General features: G+C 38.7%; 1 protein-coding gene across 1 annotated transcript; it reads left to right on the top strand.

Annotated features, from left to right (window-relative positions):
- Window positions 1-723: 723 nt before the first annotated feature.
- Window positions 724-1,368, top strand: LOC145978726 (protein GVQW3-like). The gene has a single exon (XM_083111533.1). The coding sequence runs from the start codon at window positions 724-726 to the stop codon at window positions 1,366-1,368; it is 645 nt and encodes a 214-aa protein (XP_082967659.1).
- The last annotated feature ends 19,623 nt before the right edge of the window (window positions 1,369-20,991 follow it).

Below are 20,991 nucleotides of genomic sequence, written 5' to 3'. Positions count from 1 at the left end.
CCGTCATGCCTTTACAATGTGAAATGTTGCTCTTGATTGACTCGTTTGATGTGTCGCGTCTCGCTTCGATTTGAAAGTTGCCTTGGACCGAAGGACAAGTGTCGCTTTGGTGTGAAATCCCCATATCGTTTGTTGCGTGTCGCTTTGGTCTAAAATCTCCTTGAGGAAACGGTGTAGTAAGAGATCGTGTCCCTACGGTTCGAAAGGCTGCGTTGATTACCGACTGCTCGCTTTCAAGCGACACTTGTGGTTTGTCGCCTCGGTATGAAACATCTGTCAGGATACTATTTATATTCTAATAACATAGAAAAATAAACTCTAATACACAGTCCAAGACCTGACGTCTGGAATCACATTGCGATGTTTCTTCTTGTGTTACGCACGCATGCTATATATTTATTCTTTTTATTTTACTTTTTTTCCAAATTAATGCAATTTCGTGACTGCAAATCACTCCACAAATATAACTGTTTCCATCAATTCACGTACGCCTTTCAAGACAAACAAATCTACACAATATATTCCAAAAACTAACTAAGCCGCATTACTTTCATAAGAAAATTAGCACCGATACTGATCGCACTGCCATCTATGTTCTCATCCGTCTCGGGAACCAGTTTCTTGGGTCGTTTTCCACACTACGTTATTCAAGGCGATGTAGTAGTGTTGCATTGTTTGTGGTGTTGCGGCAAGAGTCTGGCGATTTTTTGAGTGATTGTTGAGATGGCGGACCACAAGGGGCAAAGGACCTGTGTTAAATTTTGTTTCTTGTTGGGAAAAACGGCTGCTGAGACCATTGTTATGCTTCGCCAAGCTTTTAATGAAGCTGCTTTGGAAAAGACACAAGTCTACGAGTGGTTTTCCCGGTTCAAAGATGGCGACATGTCAACTGAAGACTTGCCAAAGCCTGGCCGTCCTTCGACACGCAGAAATGAAGAAAACATTGGAAAAGTTAGAGATGCCATTAATGAAGATCGTCGGAAGACCATCCAGCAAATTTCTGAAGAAGTGGAGTTGTCCTGGAGTACCTGCCAGCGCATTTTAACTGACGATTTGAAGATGAGACGGGTGTCTGCTAAATTCGTGCCTCGCTTGCTGTCAGAGGAGCAGAGAAAGAATCGAGTGAATGTTTGTCACGACTTGAAGGCTGAACTGCACAAGGACTGCTATGGGTACGATCCTGAATCAAAACAAGCATCCAGCCAGTGGAAGACTCCAAATTCACCACGTCCCAAGAAAGCACGTCAAGTTCGATCCAATGTGAAAACAATGTTGATTTGTTTCTTTGATGTGAATGGGATTGTCCACAGGGAATTTGTTCCCCAAGGACAAATAGTGAACCATCAATTTTATCTGAATGTCTTGTGAAGATTGCGTGAAAGTGTGCGACGGAAGCTCCCAGAACTGTGGAGAAGTGGAATGTGGTTACTGCAGCATGACAACGCCCCAGCCCACACGGCCATGTGCGACAGTTCTTGGCAAAGAACAACATGGTGCTTGTGCCCCATCCCCCGTACTCATCCGATTTAGCGCCCTGTGACTTTTTTTCCCGCGGATGAAGAGGAATGTGAAAGTGACGTCAATGAGGTCAAATATATTACGGACAAAACCTTGAAGAGTATTGTGCCAGAGGAGTTTCGAAACTGTATTCAACAGTGGGAGAAACGTTGGGACAATCGCATTCAAGCACATGAGCAATACTTTGAAGGTGACTAGAGTAGACATGCTTACCTGAATGTACCTACAACATGTATATGTACGGTCAAAATAAAACAAGGTGACAAAATTCCGTTTTTTTCGGGTACCTCTTCATATATGGATATCCGCGGGAATAATCCTGAAGACCCGCGACGTGGAGGCCAGAAACATGGAGGAGAGACGTCCATATAAAAATATGTTATCAGCGGATGTGATGGCTAAATATAGTATATATAGAAGAAGAAGAAATCTATCTACCTGGATATAATTATAGAAGAAGCATATAAAAGAAGAATCCTATAGAAGAAGAAGTCTATCTAGTGTATATAATTAGATAAGAAGATATTCAATTATAGAAGAAGAAGCCTATAGAAGAAGAAGATACGTAGAAAGAAGAAGAAGCCAACGTCAGAAGAAGAGACGTAGAAAGAAGAAGAAGACAACTCAGAAGAAGATACGTAGAACCACATGTATTGAAATGTATTAATCTCATGTTTTTCAGAATATAAGGTGGTTTAGTCCTCTCTGTTGTGAGTAAAATGCTTGTTTCCTTTCATAAACCTTTTGACATTTGTTACTCAAATTTAATAGCCCGAGGTATCTGTACCTTGTCTGTACCTAAACGGGTGTGGCAGCATCTGCGGCTGCTGGCTCTGAATATCAGTGAAGAGTTAGTAGGAAGAAAATAGGGTAGTAGAGAAAATTAGATCAATAGTTACACATACTTATTAAATGGTGTTTCTAACAACACGCGCACTAAATAACTATTGATCTAATTTCCTCTATTACCCTATTTTCTTCCAACTAGCCCTTCAGCTAATTCAGAGCCATCAGCCGCTGATGCTTCTTTGCAGAAAAAATGACTTGCTTCAGAAGAGAAAATTAATTGAAAGGAGTTGAGAATGAATGTACACAATGATGAGTACCGTAATCAAATCCTTTCCCCTTAGTTCCAAACGGATGCTTTTCTCGCGAATCATTATTCGGTTCTATTGCATGTGCACCAGAGGAAGACCATTTAAAAGATTAACGTCCTTTGTGTAAATTTGTGATAGATTCCCTCAACCGTTCTGTAAGGGTCTTGGTTTATATATCACTTGACTTCATCACGTACTTTTCCCTTGCATCCTCCAACCTACATGACGACTCCCCCACGTGGCTCTATCAAGCTATAAAGAAATTGGTCGGAAAGTGACTTGGATCTCCCTTGCGATAATACATCTTCCAAAGCAAGGGGGCAAGATAAAGTCCCGCCGACCAAAACAGTTCATCTGAAAACGGGAGGACGGAGGAATATCCTTAAAAGTAATTACATCTGTACGCCCCTCGTATCACATGTGTCTCCCGTCATCCTCCCCCTTCTGTCCTCCCCATTTCCTCCCTTGCGTTCTTTGATTGTTCGCCCTCAATCCAAAGCCTCGATCAAACGAAATCTGCAACTTGGATTCCTCTCCATCGAGTCACCCCTCCTCATTTCTCTTATTCGTCCTCGTTATCGAATCCACTGGATTGGTTTTGATTTTCTTCCCTTTTTTCTGTCTATTTCTCTTTTCTTCTTACTTATGGTCCAGAGGTTTCTTCTCCTTTCCTACTTTTTCTGAGTTTTTCTCCCCCAGACTTCCCTGAGTCATGTTCTGCATACGATTAAATGCTTCTTCTGTACAGTAAACTGTTTCTTAGAAAATATCAACATTCGTATGTATTACAAGAGTAAAATTAAAACAAAAGTCCAATAAAAATTGTAGGGCAGACTGAATACAGCTGAGGTATTAACTGTTATTTACAAAAATACCTCCAGGCTGGAACACTAATCAAGTGAGCTTCAAAACGCTATTTTTGTTATTTTAAAGATGACGTCTCCTGTACATCAGTGAAGAGGAGTGGTTTCCTGCGATCTGTCAGCCTAAAACTTACAGAAATTTCTCGACAAATGAAAATTCAATATCTCTATGCATGCTTACCACACCAGAAAGTTTACGAATGGAGGAGAAAGTTCGACAATGGCACCAGTTTGCAGGTAGATTGGTTTAAATGCCTTCACAGTGGCTCATAAGTGACTGCCGTAGACCCCAAAGACTTATCCTTCTTAGGTATACAGGCACTAACACAAAGTTGAAAAGATCAGTAACAGCTATACAGCAAACTTGTGCAACCCTACATACAGAAATCTACTAGATAAGAAATGAAAACAAATTGAGGTTTTCATTTGACACTTCCTTGTAAAATTTGATCATAGATATTAGTGTAGCATGTTCATTGCTTCAATTCGTCTCGTATAACATTGTTTCTAGACAGTTCCTCTTCTCTCGTAAGCAGCTAGTGGATTCGAAACTGAAATATGGTTTACGAAGTTTACTGAACTTTCACAAAGTATTCCTTCAAGACGTGCTTGAATTCTGCTATGTATTACACAGTAGACATCTAATGCATATTTACTAAATAATATAATCATACTTTTAAGTGTCTTCGTGACTGCCTTTCTTAGGTTGGATATGCCTTCAAAAGTCCCTGTATAGTTTAGCATAGGTGACGAATTGCCAGACTGTAGCTTGGTCAATATTTTGTGGATCAGCAAAACTATGAACTGCAATGCACTATAACCATTCTAGGTTTTACAATCACCTAACAATAAAACAACGAAATTGAGAAACGAAGTCAGCTATTACTTTCCTTTGTTTTTGAGGGAAAATGCAGGTCAAAGTTTTATACTTTTCTGCCTTCTTCCTCTCCACATTGTAACGTTCCTTTTGGTGGAAGCCACAGGATTACCACGTCACGGTAGTAGCCCAATCCTCGTGCGCGGCAGAGTTATGAGACTCTCCTTTATGTTGCGACTACACTGATCGTGATGTTGAAGAAATTAAAACATAATTCCTTACTTTTATAAAGTTTATTGTCGTTTCATTTTAATTAAGATCAATCACAGCGTTATAATATAACTATAGCTACAAACACAATCAAAACCCAACCAACGTTTCTGTGGTAAATTGTGCTGTATCTCACATAAACATCTTTTTACATTTCACAATTAACATTCTGTCTTCTTATCGTTCACCGGTGTCATGGCAACCAATTCAACAAAAGATTATATCTGTGCCAGACTGGATAATTTTACAAATGTCTAGAAACTGGAAATGACTTTCGCTTCCGGTATCACTTTAAATCACACATAAAACCAGAAAGTATACATTTCATAACACTATCAACAATATTAACACAAATAAATCAATCAAACACATTACTGTGAAAGTAACAAAAACAAATAAGACACATATATGGTAAGAATAAACAAGACGTATCAACATTTCAAACTTTCCCGACCTTTGGTTTACTCTTGCTACAATCGTCCAAGTCTTCACGTAAGACCACATTCTGTACAAACTTTTATCATATTTTACAAATGAATGATTTTACTATTTCTACCTTAGCGTATCAATTAAAGATAATAAAACAGAACTGTATTTGTTTTACAGAAAGTGTCTCACGGCCGAACTTCCTAGGAGGATTCATAACGTGAGTAACATTCAATCTGTTTTACACTTTATTACCTGTTACAATTTCTGAATACTGTAAAATTGTATTGCTACAATTTTTTTTTAGTATCTGCAGCTTTCATCGTGTATTGTATCTATATTTTTATCACTATCTGGATTGTTTGCGATAAAGGAATGTAAATTATAGGAATTTTAAGGTGTTTCTTTCTTGTTTAGAATAATTGCAATTTTCTTATGATTTTACAACCTGCTTTTGAATAGTTATTAAAGCAGTACTGTTACTATGAGTTTTACAGGCACAATTTTTTAAAAGGAGGTTTCTAAATAGCCCTCTAGTTCGAACTAATCATAATGTCCTAGTAAAACTTAATTAAGGTTTTTCCTTGTAGAACATCTGAAACTGTCACCAGTAGCCCCGTCTAATGCTGCACTTTTTTACTCTCTCTACACTCGCGCGTCCAGTTGGTTACACGGTGCAACAACGACTCGTGTACTTCGTTGATTTGGTGTCGGCACCGTTTGCACTACGTTCTGGAGCGGTGTAGTGTGTGCTGTATGGTCACGTGGTGTGTGCTAACTAATCAAGTGAACGTATAAAGTAGCAGACAGACATTTGTTGAGTCTACTTGCTTGAACGCCAGTTACTTGTACCAGCCTGACACCGGAATACACCTGCACTACACCCAGTGTCAAGAAGTGCAGTGAACTAGATGGAGCTAGTACCTACCCCACTTCTCACAGCAGGTGGGCAGGGGAACGTAGTTCCGTGCTGGGATTAGGGCGTTGTCATATTTTTGTGTTTCGGTCCCCTTCTGAACTTTCTGTAAGAGTTTTAGGTTTTCCTTCAAGTCTACTTTTATGCACATACAGGCTAATTGGGACTGGACTCACAGTTTCATGTGGAATCCAAACCACTATGTGCCTCCAACGGGTAACTTTCCGTACTAAAGTGGATTCGACACTCAGTGGCGTGCCCAGGATTTTCGAAAGGGAGTGGTTATGCATACTTTTTCTTGGTAGTCAGCTCTCATTTTGTCATTTCCCTATCTTTGACGTTCTTTTTTTTAGGAATACTGAGCAAAACCAGGGGGTTATAACCCCAACCAACCCTCCCTTGGGCACGCCACTGTCTCCACTGACCACCACTGCTCTTTCAGCGTGGGTGTCCTGACAAGAACGGGCAACATCGCACGGACATGTGGTGACCACATCTCTCTCCGCACCTCGTCAAGATTCTGAGAAACAAGAGGTCCGACTTTCTTTAAGTTTGTCCCAAAGTGTATAACTCCATCCCTTGTTGGCAAAACACAAACTGAACCGCGCACGCATCGCTCTTCCTACTTGGGGGAGAAATTTGAAACTTCTCCCCCCTCAAAAATCCTTCAAAATCTCCCACAGTGCTAGTTGATTTCCTGGTTTGCATAACATTGAATTCAACCCATCCACGGAGCATGCAAACGACTGTAATAACATGTAATCCTAGACGAGGTATATTCCCAAAGGTAACCTTCACAGTCCGTGTATTTAGGTAAAGTTGTTTCTGTACACACGATCAAACCTGCTCTTCCCCCCTCAAAACTGGAACTCAAATTTCTTCCAGAATCAAGATGTTTTAGTTACGCAGGGGGGAGGAATGACAATTTTGTTGCACTGACGAGATGAGGGTAGGAAAGTTTGGTTCTTCGGGTGCATTTCAGGGGTTCAGGACTTGGAATGGAGGAGGGAGCGGGTGGATAATGAAATTACTCGGAATGGACTCTGAGCCCGGAGTTAGCTCTCGTATAATTATGCAGATGCGAGAAGTAATGCGAAACGGTAACATTACTGAGGCACTTAGCTCAGACGTCCATGGGATGTTGGTTGAAAGTCCCGGGACGGCGTTTCTTTTGCGGCTTCAGAGATCTGGGAGGAATGTCTCGTTCGTTCGCCTTCGCCCAGTGTGAGCAGTTACAGGTAAATTCTTGTGTTTGCTTGTCAATCTCTTTTCTTCCTTCCCAGCATTGCTTTGTTCGCGCAGGAGAAGAAATAACATGATGCACACGTAGGCGTGAACGAGAAAATAGGCGCATACAAGGGAACACACACACACACACAGAGCGAGAGAGAAGGGAGAAACACAGACACGAGAATAGAAGAGAAAGAGGGAGATAGAGGGAGAGAAAGAGAGAGCGGCGAGAGAGGAACACAGTGAGACGAGAAATTGAAGAGAACGAGGGAGTAACCAAGTCAGGCGTACAGAGAGACAGAGGTAGAGAAGAAAGTGGCCGAAAGGTAGGAAAGAGAGAGAGAGAGAGAGATGACACACACAAATAGACACAAGAGATAGAAAGGGAGAGATAGAGAAACACAGACAGACATACAGGGCTGAAGGAAGAGAATGAAACATAGAAGGAGTCACAGACAGACACGAGAAATATAAGAGAAAATGAGAAACAAATACATACACAGACGAAGAGGGAGAGAAAGAAAGGAAGACAAAGTGAGAGGGGGAGGGAAAAGAGAGATAGAGTGAGACAGACATAGAGAAAGAAAGGGAGAGAGAAAGGGAGAGAGGAAACACACGTACACAGAGACAGACACAAGAAATATAAAAGAAGGGTCAAGGAAAGATAGAGAGAAGGGGATACAGATAGGCAGGCACGGGGAATGAAACAGGGAGAGGAAACACAGACATACAGAGAGTAAGAGTCTGAGAAAGAATGACAGACAGACAAGGCAACAGAGGGAGAAAGAGAGAGAGAGAGAGACAGACAGAAGAAATGGAAGAGAAAAGGGTAGAGAGAAAGACAGAGATGCAGGGAGACAGAGGGAGGGACGTATCATTATGCGTAGTTTTAAATCCACAACTGTGTTCTGGTGGAGACGCATGGTGTGTCGGATTTCACTTTAAACTGTATGTCCAGTGCTGATTTGTCTATTTATGCATAAAGTGGACTTGAAACTCAAAAATGACTTTGAGTTAATGAATTCGTGTGATCCTCGATGAACTTGTCTGTAGGATGTCTGGCTGTCATTCTGGAGTTTCGGGTTCGATCCTCCTTATGGGCGATCGTGGATAGTCGATATCTCTGCATAAACGGATCTAGAATTTACAAAGTCTGTCAACAATAAATACCTGGTACCAATCCAAGAGGCTGTATGGGACCGGAGCATTGTGCTGATCCCATCATCACAATGCCTGAAAGTGAACCATATCTCTCCAACCCCTACGTACCTTCACTATATAGCCGACTCCCGTGTGGGAGTGCTTATCACGACGACGCCAGGGATCGAGGGTTCGAATCCCAGCATGAGTATTCTTTAGGAGTGTACCTTCATGAATTTCATCATATCATCACCCATCCTCATTGTCGGATTAGCCAAAAGTGACGCAAAAGCGACGACAACAACATAAATACAAAATCAGACCTTCACTGTATACAGAACAGTGCACTGGTAATTCTATTCGCTTTAATCTTTTTGTCCTCTTTCAATACACTAATATTATGCATTTAGAACTAAAAAATAATAAAGCTTTTAAGCGTTATCCAGAGAATCATTGTAAACGTAAAGTTATACTAAAAAAAATTGACCAAACAAAATTTTGAATTTACATCACCTGCTACCGTTCAACCATTTTCGCTCAGATGTGTCCTGCAAAACACGACATATTTAATTTTGAACCTGGCAGCACTGCCTTTTCGCCAGACAAGCGTTACTCAGTGTCTGTTATACACTTCTCCAAGATTGTGTTTGTTTCTCGTTTTACAAGCAAGGCACAGTCCATTCTCCGCAACAAATGGTGTCGTACTTGTTTGTCCTATTGCATAACCCACAGGATGAGGACGAAGGAAATGGGAAGTAGGACGGCTGAAGAGGAGTTTGTCCTGCTTTGTAACTCAAATAAATTTCGTAACGGCAGGCTGGAAGTTTCCAAACAAGACATATGAGAAGTGCTTACACGGAAGACACTTTAATAATAATAATAATAATAATAAAAACTTTTAAAGCGGAATACTTGAAAGTTTTCAAGTTCTTCGTGGGGATCTAGAGGCGTGAAATGAATTAAAATAGACTGGGATGGAAGCTGAAGCGAACGGTGATAGTGGAATCACGGTTTCGGCAAGTATGTTGGACTAGATTTTAAAATATCACCACTTGTCTAGACGAAGAGACTGCGATGATATTCCATCAAGATGAGATCGCCAGTGACCTTGGTCCAGGCCACTCTCGTCTCTACTAAAACTCGGGCTACAATGAAGATATTGAGTTTGAGTGCTTATTTCAAATCCACTTTATGTACTGCTAGGCTACTCCGAACTGGACCTACAGTTTAAAGTGGGATCCGAACCAATATGTGCCTCCACCGGTCATCAGTTATCACTACACCATCGGAAAGGCCCTACAATGAATATATACTTTGAGAAGTAGATTATGTATGTATATAAATAATATGTTATGTTTTGAGCTCGATCCGTAGCTAAGGCATGTCATTTTCCAGTTCGTTATTTAGTGTGTTTATATTGATATACTGCTTAGGCATTTACTGAAATTAGGACTTGTTGTTTCAAGACCATGATCTTAATCGATATGCCATAGGAAGGTCCAACGTTGTAAATCTGCATGTCTTGTGGGTAGCATACCCTGATGGGAAACCAACAATCTTAGGTTTCATTCATGGTAATACCTGGTAGTTTGCATTCTGTTCCCTGATATCCGTTGATGCTGTATAAGAAATGTCCTACTTACAAGGGAGGTTAGTAGTGGGTCTTGTGCTATAACCAGGACCACTTACAAGTGTAGAAAGGAAGAGCTCCTCTCAAGCAGATTTACCTACACTTAAACCTAGCTCAACATGCCCATATGAGCTTTTTGCTCTAGTGTGGAACCCCCTCTAATCCAAGATTTTTGTAAAAATGCCCTCGGGAATTTCTCAGAAAGGAAGAGCTCTCCCCCAGCAGATTTGTTTACACTTAAACCTAGCTCAACATGAGCATTGCTCTAGTGTGGAACCCCCTCTAATCCAAGATTTTTGCTCGGAAAGAAAAAAAGCCTCTTGCCCATACTTACAAAAGTTGCATTAGCCAGATTTTTGTCCATAAACTTGTCAACACCAGAAATTAAGCCAATACATACACACATACACACCCATATACACACGTATTTACTTCCAATTTAAGTTCAATTGGACCTCAGCCTCAATCCAATATTAAAACAATGTAATATGCAGAGAACCTCTAGAATTGCTCCGTAACTCTCTCATTTCTTACATCATAAACATATGATTTTTCACCTATGAGAATAACACTACATATGGTGTCATTAGGTAATGCTTCATGGAATTCACAGATAATTTTAATATTTGTTCTGTCATTCACCACAACCTGTTTTCTTTTTGAAGCATTGATTACAAACATGGGTCTCTGTACCTTGAATTCATCTGGTGTGTAGTACATATCCGTATTGCCAATTGTAGAAAACAGTAAACAAAATTTGCTTGTTTTAGAGATATTCCAAAAATATATAAGCAACAACAACAGGGGCCATCTATGAGCAAATGTCTGAACTCGGTGAACACTTGGGAACAAGCCAACTTTTTTCAATACTACATCATTTTTAACTCTTATTGTCAGTAATAGGGAATGGTAGTAAGCATTAGACAAAGTACTTTGGAGCCGAATATGCCTTTCTTAAGACGTCGTATATTACTAAAATATCTTTAATTCACATATTTCTCATACCGCCGTATCTTGTTCTATTAGGTCTCTTCAAGAAAATTGCCAATTAGTGAAAATTAATTGAGCACAACAGGTGCTAATAGGGCAAGCATACAATGATATGGGGATATGTGAATTGTTGGTTTCTTCGATTCAGATAAATGGATCGAATTGAAACTGGGATATTTTGCATTTTTTTTATACAAAATCTGTTACATCTAGCTTATTTGTTGTAATCCACTCTTATTTAGGGTCGGGCCTATACCCGTCACAGCTTGTTATACAAAAATCAATACATAACACTCAGTGCTGGGTCAGTGCCTTCTGGGACATGCATGTTCGTGCAGCCATTTGTGCTAGGTCAGTGCCTCTGAAGGCCGCTGCTTTCTTCTCAAGACCCGGTTCTCAACCGGCCTGGGAATCAATATATTGATTTGTTCTTTTGTATTCAGCAATTCCATTAGTAGTTTTATTGCCAATTGGAGGAGCAGTTCCTCAAATTCCCGCATGGCGCTGTGAGCATCGGATTGCTGTGAGCATTGGATCAATATATTAGTACCTCGGATTCCCGAGGTGTGGGTGTGTAGGGGTTAGTTCCTGCGAGCGCCAGGGCATGGCGCTGCGGTATGGATTGCATGTACGCCTAGCAGAAAAATGGGAGGTACGCACAGGAGAAAATACTCCAGCCATGCAGAGTCACCCACAAGTGGGGGATAGCACCTGAACAGGCTCCACCAAAGTATAGGAGAATTGAAGCATATAATTTGGCGGAATAACCCAAGTAATGTCATAGAAACAATATACACTAATACAATAAAAGCCAAATTTTTGGCAGGAGGGGCCAAAGTGGTTCCTAAATACAATATCTCAAGAACTAATTGACATAGAGCTATGCAGTTTTTTTTGTCTGCACTGAACCCAACTGATCCAGTATAGAGATTAGATTTAAAACCCAGGAAATTTTATATAAATACCAAAGCGAGAAATATTAACACACACACACACACACACACACACACAGCACAGTGTTGAACCCAACTGATCCAGCATAGAATTTTGAATTGAAGCCCGGGAAATATATATAATAAACAACGGCAAAAATGCCAAATCAAAAATATTGCAATCAGTGCAATAAAAATATATTTAGCTCTAATTGGGCTAGACACCAAAAGATTTGTAACCCAGACAAATGCAGAGCTCCCACAAAAATTTGCCCCAAATGCCATAGAAAATATAACATGCAATACTTCACATATATACATAAAAATACTTGTTCTGCACAGTCATCAACATTGCCCCCACAAGCATCTACATCTGGTCTCAAAAGAAAGCATGAAGCACCTCTTAATGCCAGAGCAGCAAAGCAGCCACGCTATGAACCTATCCATAGCAGTTTTAATGCTCAACTTAGGGATTATCGGTTTGTATCAGAGCCAAGATGTGGCATTGGGAATTTTTTGAACAGTATAAATTCTGATCTGCAGGCAATTCTTAATGCACAAAATGGCTCTTATAAGCTGTCTCTCAAATTGTATACACAATATAAGAAGCCAAACGGCACAAAATTTACACAGCCCCACATGACAGAAACTGTACCGGTATATTCAAATGCAAATTCAGACACAATAATAAGCAGTTTGATAGATCAATTGAACATTAAACACTCTGAATTTGCTGGAAAAGAGTCTGGATGGAGCCTATGCGGCTCTTCATACAAGTTATATGTTCATATTTCTGAATTCAGCCCATTACAAGGTTCTACTTATTTACCATTACCTGATAATATTAAAAACAAACAAGCCGTGGTTAATATAAAAAATACCGACCAGAAATGCTTTTTGTGGTGTATTTTAGCTGCTTTGTATCCAGTTTCAAGGCATCCTGAAAGAATAAATTATTACAAACAACATGAACATGATTTTGATGATGCAATGGAGGGTTTAGAATATCCAATGACTGTTCAGAATATTGATAAATTTGAAAAAAGGGCCCGGGATATCAATGGCAAACAATTATCTATTAATGTATATATTTGTTCCACTGGTCGTGATAATTGCTTGATAGATCCTCTCAGAATCAATGATGATAATTCTGCTGTTCCGATTGATCTGCTCTTAATTGAAGGGGATGGCAAATATCATTATACTCTGATACATAATCTTGAAGCTTTAGTCAGAACACAACTAGACAAATCTAATAGAATATTGAAGTTGTGCAGAAGATGTTCAAGTACATTTGATGGTAGAAAAACAGTGAATGGGGTTTGTAAAGTGAGTGCAGAAATTGCCAAAAACAAGTTAATTGAGCATCTGAAATACTGTGGCAATCATAAACCTGTTCATATGGTGATGCCAATGCCAAGTGAGAATTGCAAATTCAAAAAGTTTGAAGCCTTGTTGGAACACCCAGCATATATTGTCTGTGATTTTGAATCAATCCTCAAATCTCTTGCATCCTGCAATCCGGATCCTGAAGAATCTTCAGTTACACCATATCAGCTACATGAACCTTCCAGCTTTTGTTATGTGGTTGTACAGGATGGTGTTGTTAGTAAAGAATATTCATACATGGGGCCAGATGCCATCAAAATATTTGCACATAAAATAGAAAATGAGTGCCGTGACATAGCATCTAACATCTTATTAAAATCAAAACCCATGCTGCCTTTAACAGAGGATCAGATTGAAGATTTCAACAATGCAGAAAAATGCCCGGTATGTAAATCTGAATTTTCAAATACAAATATCAAGGTGCATCACCATTCTCATACAGATGGTCGATATAAACAGGTCCTGTGTAATAGCTGTAATATTAAGATCAAGAGACCAAGATTTGTCCCCATATTTTGCCATGGAGCATCCAATTATGATTTCCATCATTTGATCAGGTACGAGGGGTTTGAGAAGCAGAATTTAAATATTTTAGCTGAAAATGATGAGAAATATATATCTATTAGCAAAATAATTAAAGTTAATGGATTTTCTATTCAAATAAGATTTCTTGATTCTTACAGATTTTTACCCGCTAGCCTGGATACACTGGCCTCTCAATTACCTGATGATCAATTCAAAATCACACGTGCAGTGTTTCCAAATCAGGACCCGAAATTAATTAGGCGGAAGGGTGTATATCCATATGATTATGTCACAGATTTTTCTAAATTTGATGAGTGCTCCCTGCCACCGCAACATGAGTTTTACAGCAAAATCAGAGGATCTGGAATCACTGATGAGGATTATCACCATGCCCAATTGGTGTGGGACAATTTAGAATGCCGGACATTTGGTGATTATCACATGGCATATTTGAAACTTGATGTGACCATCTCAGCAGATATAATGCAGGCATTCAGAAAATTTTGTATGCAAAATTATGGACTGGACCCAGTGTATTTTTTCAGTGCCCCGGGCCTAGCATGGTCTGCAATGTTTTTAAATACCAAAAAGCAATTGGATCTGATCCAAGATCAAGATGTGTATCTGTTTGTGGAGGAAAATATAAAAGGAGGCATGGTACAATGTTCTCAGAGATATGCCAGAGCAAATAACAAATATATGCCTGATTATGATCCGGCACTGCCATCAAATTATATATTGTATGTGGATGCAAACAGCCTCTATGGTCACGCAATGATGCAAAAACTGCCATATGCAGGGCTTGAATGGGTTGAAGATTTCAATATTGAGGATCTTCAGGACTTTGATGACAGTAATTATGGCTTATTCTTAGAGGTTGATTTGACAATTCCAGATGATTTACATAACAAATTTTCTGATCTGCCCCCAATTCCCGAGGTTCAGTGCTCACCTGGCTCTAAACAGAAGAAGCTCATGATGACACTGGAGGCAAAACAGGGCTATGTCACATATTACAAGAACCTCCAGTTCCTGATGCATCATGGTGTTCAAGTAACCAAACTTGGAAAAGTTTTGAGGTTCAGGCACTCAGAATGGTTGAAACCATATATTGATACAAACACAAAGCTTCGAACATCTGCAAAGAGCGAATTTGATAAGACCTTGTTTAAATTGATGGTAAATTCTGTATATGGCAAAACAATTGAAAATGTCAGAAAACATACCGATGTTAAAATAATTACTGACCCCAGCCTGAGCAAAAAATTGGTTGCAAAGCCTAATTTCAATTACAGAAGAATTTATGATGAAGATATGGCACTTTTCAACATGAAAAAAACAAGAATTAAGTTTGATAAACCTATTTATGTAGGGGCTGCAATATTGGAATTGTCCAAATTACATATGTTAACATTGTATTATGATGTGTTGAAACCTTTTTATGGTAATAATGTAAAACTGATGTACATGGATACGGATAGTTTTATTCTTGATATTCAAACAGAAGATGTTTATCAAGATATGTCACAGCCTGAATTGTTTAAATATTTTGATACCAGTGAATTGCCAGGCTATTTGAATATTCAACCCCACAACAAAAAAGTGCCTGGCAAGTTAAAAGATGAGACACTTGGTGATGTTATTGTGGAATTTGCTGGGTTAAGTGCCAAGATGTACAGTTTTAAAACATGTAATGCTGTTGTCAAAAAAGCCAAGGGCATTGGCAGAGTAACTGTTGAAAAAGAGCTCCAATTTGAGGATTACAAAAATTGCCTCAAATCCCAGAGTTTAATCAGAACATCGGAATCCAGAATTCAGAGTGTGGATCACTTATTGACTTCAAATGTTGTAAGAAAAGTGGCTCTGGACCCACATGATGATAAGAGATGCATTTTATCATGTGGCATACATACTTTACCATTGGGGCATTGTGATTTGAAAAATGGGAATCAATGCACAAGCACAGAGCATGATTTGAAATAAATAAACATGCCTATGAACTTATTTGGGTTCAAAAAACGGACTGTTATGGACCTGCCAACACCACAACCCTCTTCTGATATGCTGTCTAAACTGAGTGGCTTTTTAATTATTCATCTGAACAGCATATTTACAGATGTTGATGATGAAACAGGCAAAATATTGTACATATTTAACAATAATTTAAATTATTACCAATTACCTGTAGGTGGGCAATTGCAATTTATTACAACCCCTGAGGGTGATGTTAAAATTTCAGTAGGGAGAAATATTTACAGAATTAAGCACTCAAACATGATTTCTGGCACTGTTTATACTGTTTCTGCTGGTGACTGCTTATATATTGAGGTCCCTGGATCTTATGACAAGCTTATACCCTTTTTTATAGAATTAAGAATCAGATATTCAATAATAAATAACTACTAAACAAAATGCCTAATGATATTTTTGGCCATACAAGACATGAAGATCACAGTGATGAGATTCTGATGCTTGATGTCAGAGTCAAGAAATTAAGAAGTGATTTACAAGCTTTACAAACAACACTCAATGCCAGTCTTCAATTAGAAATTACAAATTTGCAATCACAATGCATGGACCCTCTTCTTAAAATTGATTCTGAACTCAAATTATTGCTTCAGAAATATACTGATCTGGCTACATTGGATAATTTTCAAAGTTTAGAAGAAGCCGTAGCAACTCTTCAAGCCAAATTTAAGACCCAGGCCACCAACTCTGAGCAATTGAAACAGCAATTGGAAGAGCAAATAAATAATGTCCAAACACAGCTCCAAACAATTGTCAAAAGCATAAAATCACAAGAAGATTTTGATCTAGTGATTTCCACTCTAAAAGAACAGATTCAGTCACTCCAAATACCTAATCTGGATCCTCTGAACAATGCCATAGCCGAGGTTAAAGAAAAAATTGAGACACTTGAAAATTTTATGAACAACTTGCCATCTTCCGATGCTTTGAATGCAATAACTCGGAGTGTAGCAAATATTAAGCTGCAACTTGAAACATATGAAGATTTTGGAAAAAATCAAAGTTCTATAACCCATCTTGAAGGTACAATAGCAGCAGTGCAAAGTGATTTGGCAAATGTACTTGAATCCAGATTGCCCGGGATTGTAGATACCCTTGTCAGTGTCCAGCAACAAATCACAAAGCTTGAAAACCTCAACACTGAATCTGAACTATCTCATTTTCATCACTTGATCGATGATATCCAAACAAAACTTGAAATTTTACAACAATCCACACCCTCTCAGGCTGATATAGCCCTGCTCCAAAATGCTATGCAAAATGTGGCTCATGCTTCTGAATTAAATGATGTAAAATTGGCACTTGAATCTTTGCAGAATACAGTATCAAATCTTCCCACATCACAGGAACTTAAAAATATTAAGAGAGCAGTGAATAGGATATTGAAATCAGAAGATATCAAGAATATCCAAGCAGAGATCAAACAACTTACTCAGACAGTGACCACTCTTCCAACCAATCAACATATTAATGAACTGCATGCCCTGTTTGAAGATATCAGAAGACAGGTCCATGATCTTACAGCTCAAAATTCAAAATTGGCAATTGTTGAAAATTTGCAACAAATTGTAGCTAATATCAAGCAACAGCTAGGGACCATGGAATCCAATCAAGCAAATGCTTTGTCTGTTTTTGCCACCCAGCTCCAAGAAATTGTGCAACAATACAAAAAACTTGCTGTGGACATAAGAATCAAGCCTGGGCACGATGAGATTGTTAGAACCATCAATGAGCACCTTGAATCTGTAACAAGCAGATTGCTCACAGCAGAAAAGGAAATAACAGGCATAATCGAGAATCCAAAACATTCAGTAATTCTTGAATTGTACAGCATCCCCAACAAAGAATATGATTCTCCATTTACACCAGGTGGCAAAATATATATGCTGTCCCCTGCACAATTTTATTACCAGTTTTTTGTTGGGGGCACACTTAGACCAATCAAGATCAAATATTGGCTTCAGCCACAGGCACACCACTACCCCACCTTATCAATAACAAATGCTAACAACAAAGTGAAAATCACCAGTGTAGAATTGGAGGACTTTACAGACCCCAATACATTGGAAACAGCCTATACTGAAGATGATGGCACTCTGGAATTTAAAATACAGATAGGGGACAAATTATATTTAGAAAATCCTGCAGTATCAGCTGCTGAACACCCTATAGTTGCAATATTCTTGTTTACATATTATGTCTAGAAAAATTATTGTTGATGAATTACACAGACAAGCCAGACATAATTTTAAGAGACTCCCAGTAGTCACAAAGGGCATAGATGATTTATGGCAAAGCGACTTGATTGAAATGGCAAGTGGGCAGTTGAAAAACTTAGACAAAATCAACAAGGGCTACAAGTATCTACTCACTGTCATAGACACATTTTCAAAATTTGCCTGGGCTGTGCCACTCAAATCCAAGACTGGAACATGTGTTACAGAAGCTTTTAGAACAATCATCAATCAGAGTGGAAGATCACCGCGCTATTTGCAAACAGATAATGGCAAAGAATTTTATAATTCAGTGTTTCAACAATTTATTAAAAGCCAGTCAATACAACATTACTCGAGTTACAGTGATCTCAAAGCCTCAATTGTAGAGAGATTCAACAGAACCTTAAAAAATCTTATGTATAAACAATTTACACTGCAGGGTAATTATAAATGGATTAATATTCTTCCAGAACTTCTACAAAAATATAACAACTCGGTCCATTCCACAATCAACATGAAACCCTCTGAAGTAATGAGCTCATCTGATGAGCAAAAATTGATCAGGACTGTTTATTATCCTAGATATCAGCCAACAACAAGAAAGGCAAAATACAAGATTGGGGATCAAGTAAGAATAAGCAAATATAAGCACTTATTCAAGAGAGGCTTTACAAGAAACTGGAGCACTGAATTATTTACAGTGCTTCAAGTTAAACCCGGGACCCTTAACACATATATAATAAAGGATCACCGAGGAGAAATTCTCAAAGGCAGGTTCTATGAACAAGAGCTCAGCAAAACTAAACAGCCTGACACATATCTCATAGAAAAAATCATCCGCAGAAAAGGCAACAAGTTACTTGTCAAATGGCTGGGTCATCCGGAAAACAGCTGGATCGATGCAAACAAAATAATAATATGAACACCTGGGATGTTATAAAAAGGCTGCCAGAACCTGAACAGCAGAATAAGAGAAATGGCAACTTGTTACCTGATAATATTAGGTGTCTTATTGTTGGGCCATCTGCTTGTGGTAAAACTACACTAATGGTTGATAATTTTTTATTGGCACCCAACTGGTTAGACTGGAAAAACAGGCACTTGTATGTCTTCTCTAAGAGCTTGGAACAATTAAAATATCAGCAGCTGATGAAGCTATATGATGGATTGGATATTGCCACTTTTGAACCAGATGTTAAGCCACTTGATGAATGTCTCGATAATTCTGTTGTTGTGTTTGATGACATTATATTGGATAATCAAAACAAGGTTAGAAACTTCTTTACACAGGGCCGGCACAAAAACATTGATTGCTTCTACCTGGCACAGACTTTTTCAAAAATACCCAAGCAGCTGATCCGAGACAACAGCAATTTTATATGTGTGTTTCATCAAGACCATACCAACCTCAAACACATACATGATGAATATGTAGGTGGGGACTTGAGCTACAATGATTTTTCCAAATTTTGCAGCAAGTGCTGGAACCAGGACAGTTATGGGTTTGTCACAATTGATATGACAAGAACACCTAATACTGGTAAATACAGAAATAAAATCAACAATTTTCTAGACGTAGAGACGTATATAAATAAACATGAAAAGGCCAATCATTGATGATCTTAAGTTAAGAGATTATCTTGTAAAAAGATTTAAGGGATGGAAATCAGAGAACCGTGGAATTTATGAAAAACACAAACAAACAGAACAGCCTGTAATTGATGCTATTAATAATTTAGGTAAGAATATCAAAACTGTTACAGATCAAAATCAAAATTTGCTCACAGAGCTTGTACCTGTAGCTGCAAGGAACATATTAGATTATCCATTCACCCCACTTTCCAGTATTCATACACCTAGTCCTATTGCTCCTAGAAGAATTGAGGCTAGTCAGGATCCTATTGAATTGGGTCTTCTTGCTCAAAAATATTTAACCACACCTAAAGACAATAAAGATGAGGTTTTTGGCTTATATGCTGACACAGAGCTTGATGGGAGCATCATACATAGAATTGGCAATTTCAGAGTAACATTTATGGGAGATGATATAATTGTATATTCAGAATCTCGACTCGGAGAAAAAGGTGCTTTTGTTAAATACACCGGCACACCTGGATTGTGGGAACTGATGACCAGGAAAAGGCCTGGCAGCTATACAGATCAAGATTATGAGGATTACAAAGAAATATTAATAAAATCAGATGCTCTATACCAGAACAATGATCCCACACAAAAAAGAGTCAAGTCGAGCAGTGGGGCAAAATACAACAATTTAATCAAGCCCATATGGTCACAAATCAAGACTGGCAGTGGAATCAAACAATACAACACCCTGCCTAAAGAATTTGTGTGGGTTGATGATGTCAGGAAACTTGTAGATAGGCTATTGGTAATAGCTGGGGAGGAAAATGCTGGGAACAACAATTTTTACAATGAAAAGGTTGGAATTATGGACATGATAAGCACCAAATTGTCTAATTTTATAGTGAATGACCCTAAGGGGATTGGATATCTCATAAAAATTATTAATACTCTACCACCTAAATTTTGGAATATTTCTGAGGGTCGGGGCCTTGTTAATGACATTATAAACAAGCTGCCATTTGAACTGCATATTCCAGGCTATCAGTATTGTGGTCCAGGCACAAAATTGGACCATAGATTAAACAGAGGTGATCCTGGTGTTAATCCCCTAGATGCTGCTTGTAGAGATCATGATATTGCATACAACACACATTCTGATCTTAACAAGAGACATGTTGCAGACAAGAAATTAGAAGAGGCTGCATTTGGCAGATTTGTAAGCAAAGATGCTTCTTTGAGTGAAAAAATAGCAGCATTGGGAACCACCATAGCTATGAGCACCAAACAAAAACTGGGGTGGGGGTTGTGAATATGTATATAATAAACCTACAATGAAGGCCAAGGGTGTTATGTATCAAATACCTTATGCAGGTCTCAAATCTCTTAAAACTATTGACAGTCTTTTGACCAAAAAGCAGCG

Source organism: Lepisma saccharinum, chromosome 25, assembly GCF_977018435.1.
Source record: "Lepisma saccharinum chromosome 25, izLepSacc3.1, whole genome shotgun sequence".
Lineage (NCBI taxonomy): Eukaryota > Metazoa > Arthropoda > Insecta > Zygentoma > Lepismatidae > Lepisma > Lepisma saccharinum.
Note: the sequence above shows the minus strand (reverse complement) of the source record. Positions and strands in the feature narration are given on the sequence as shown.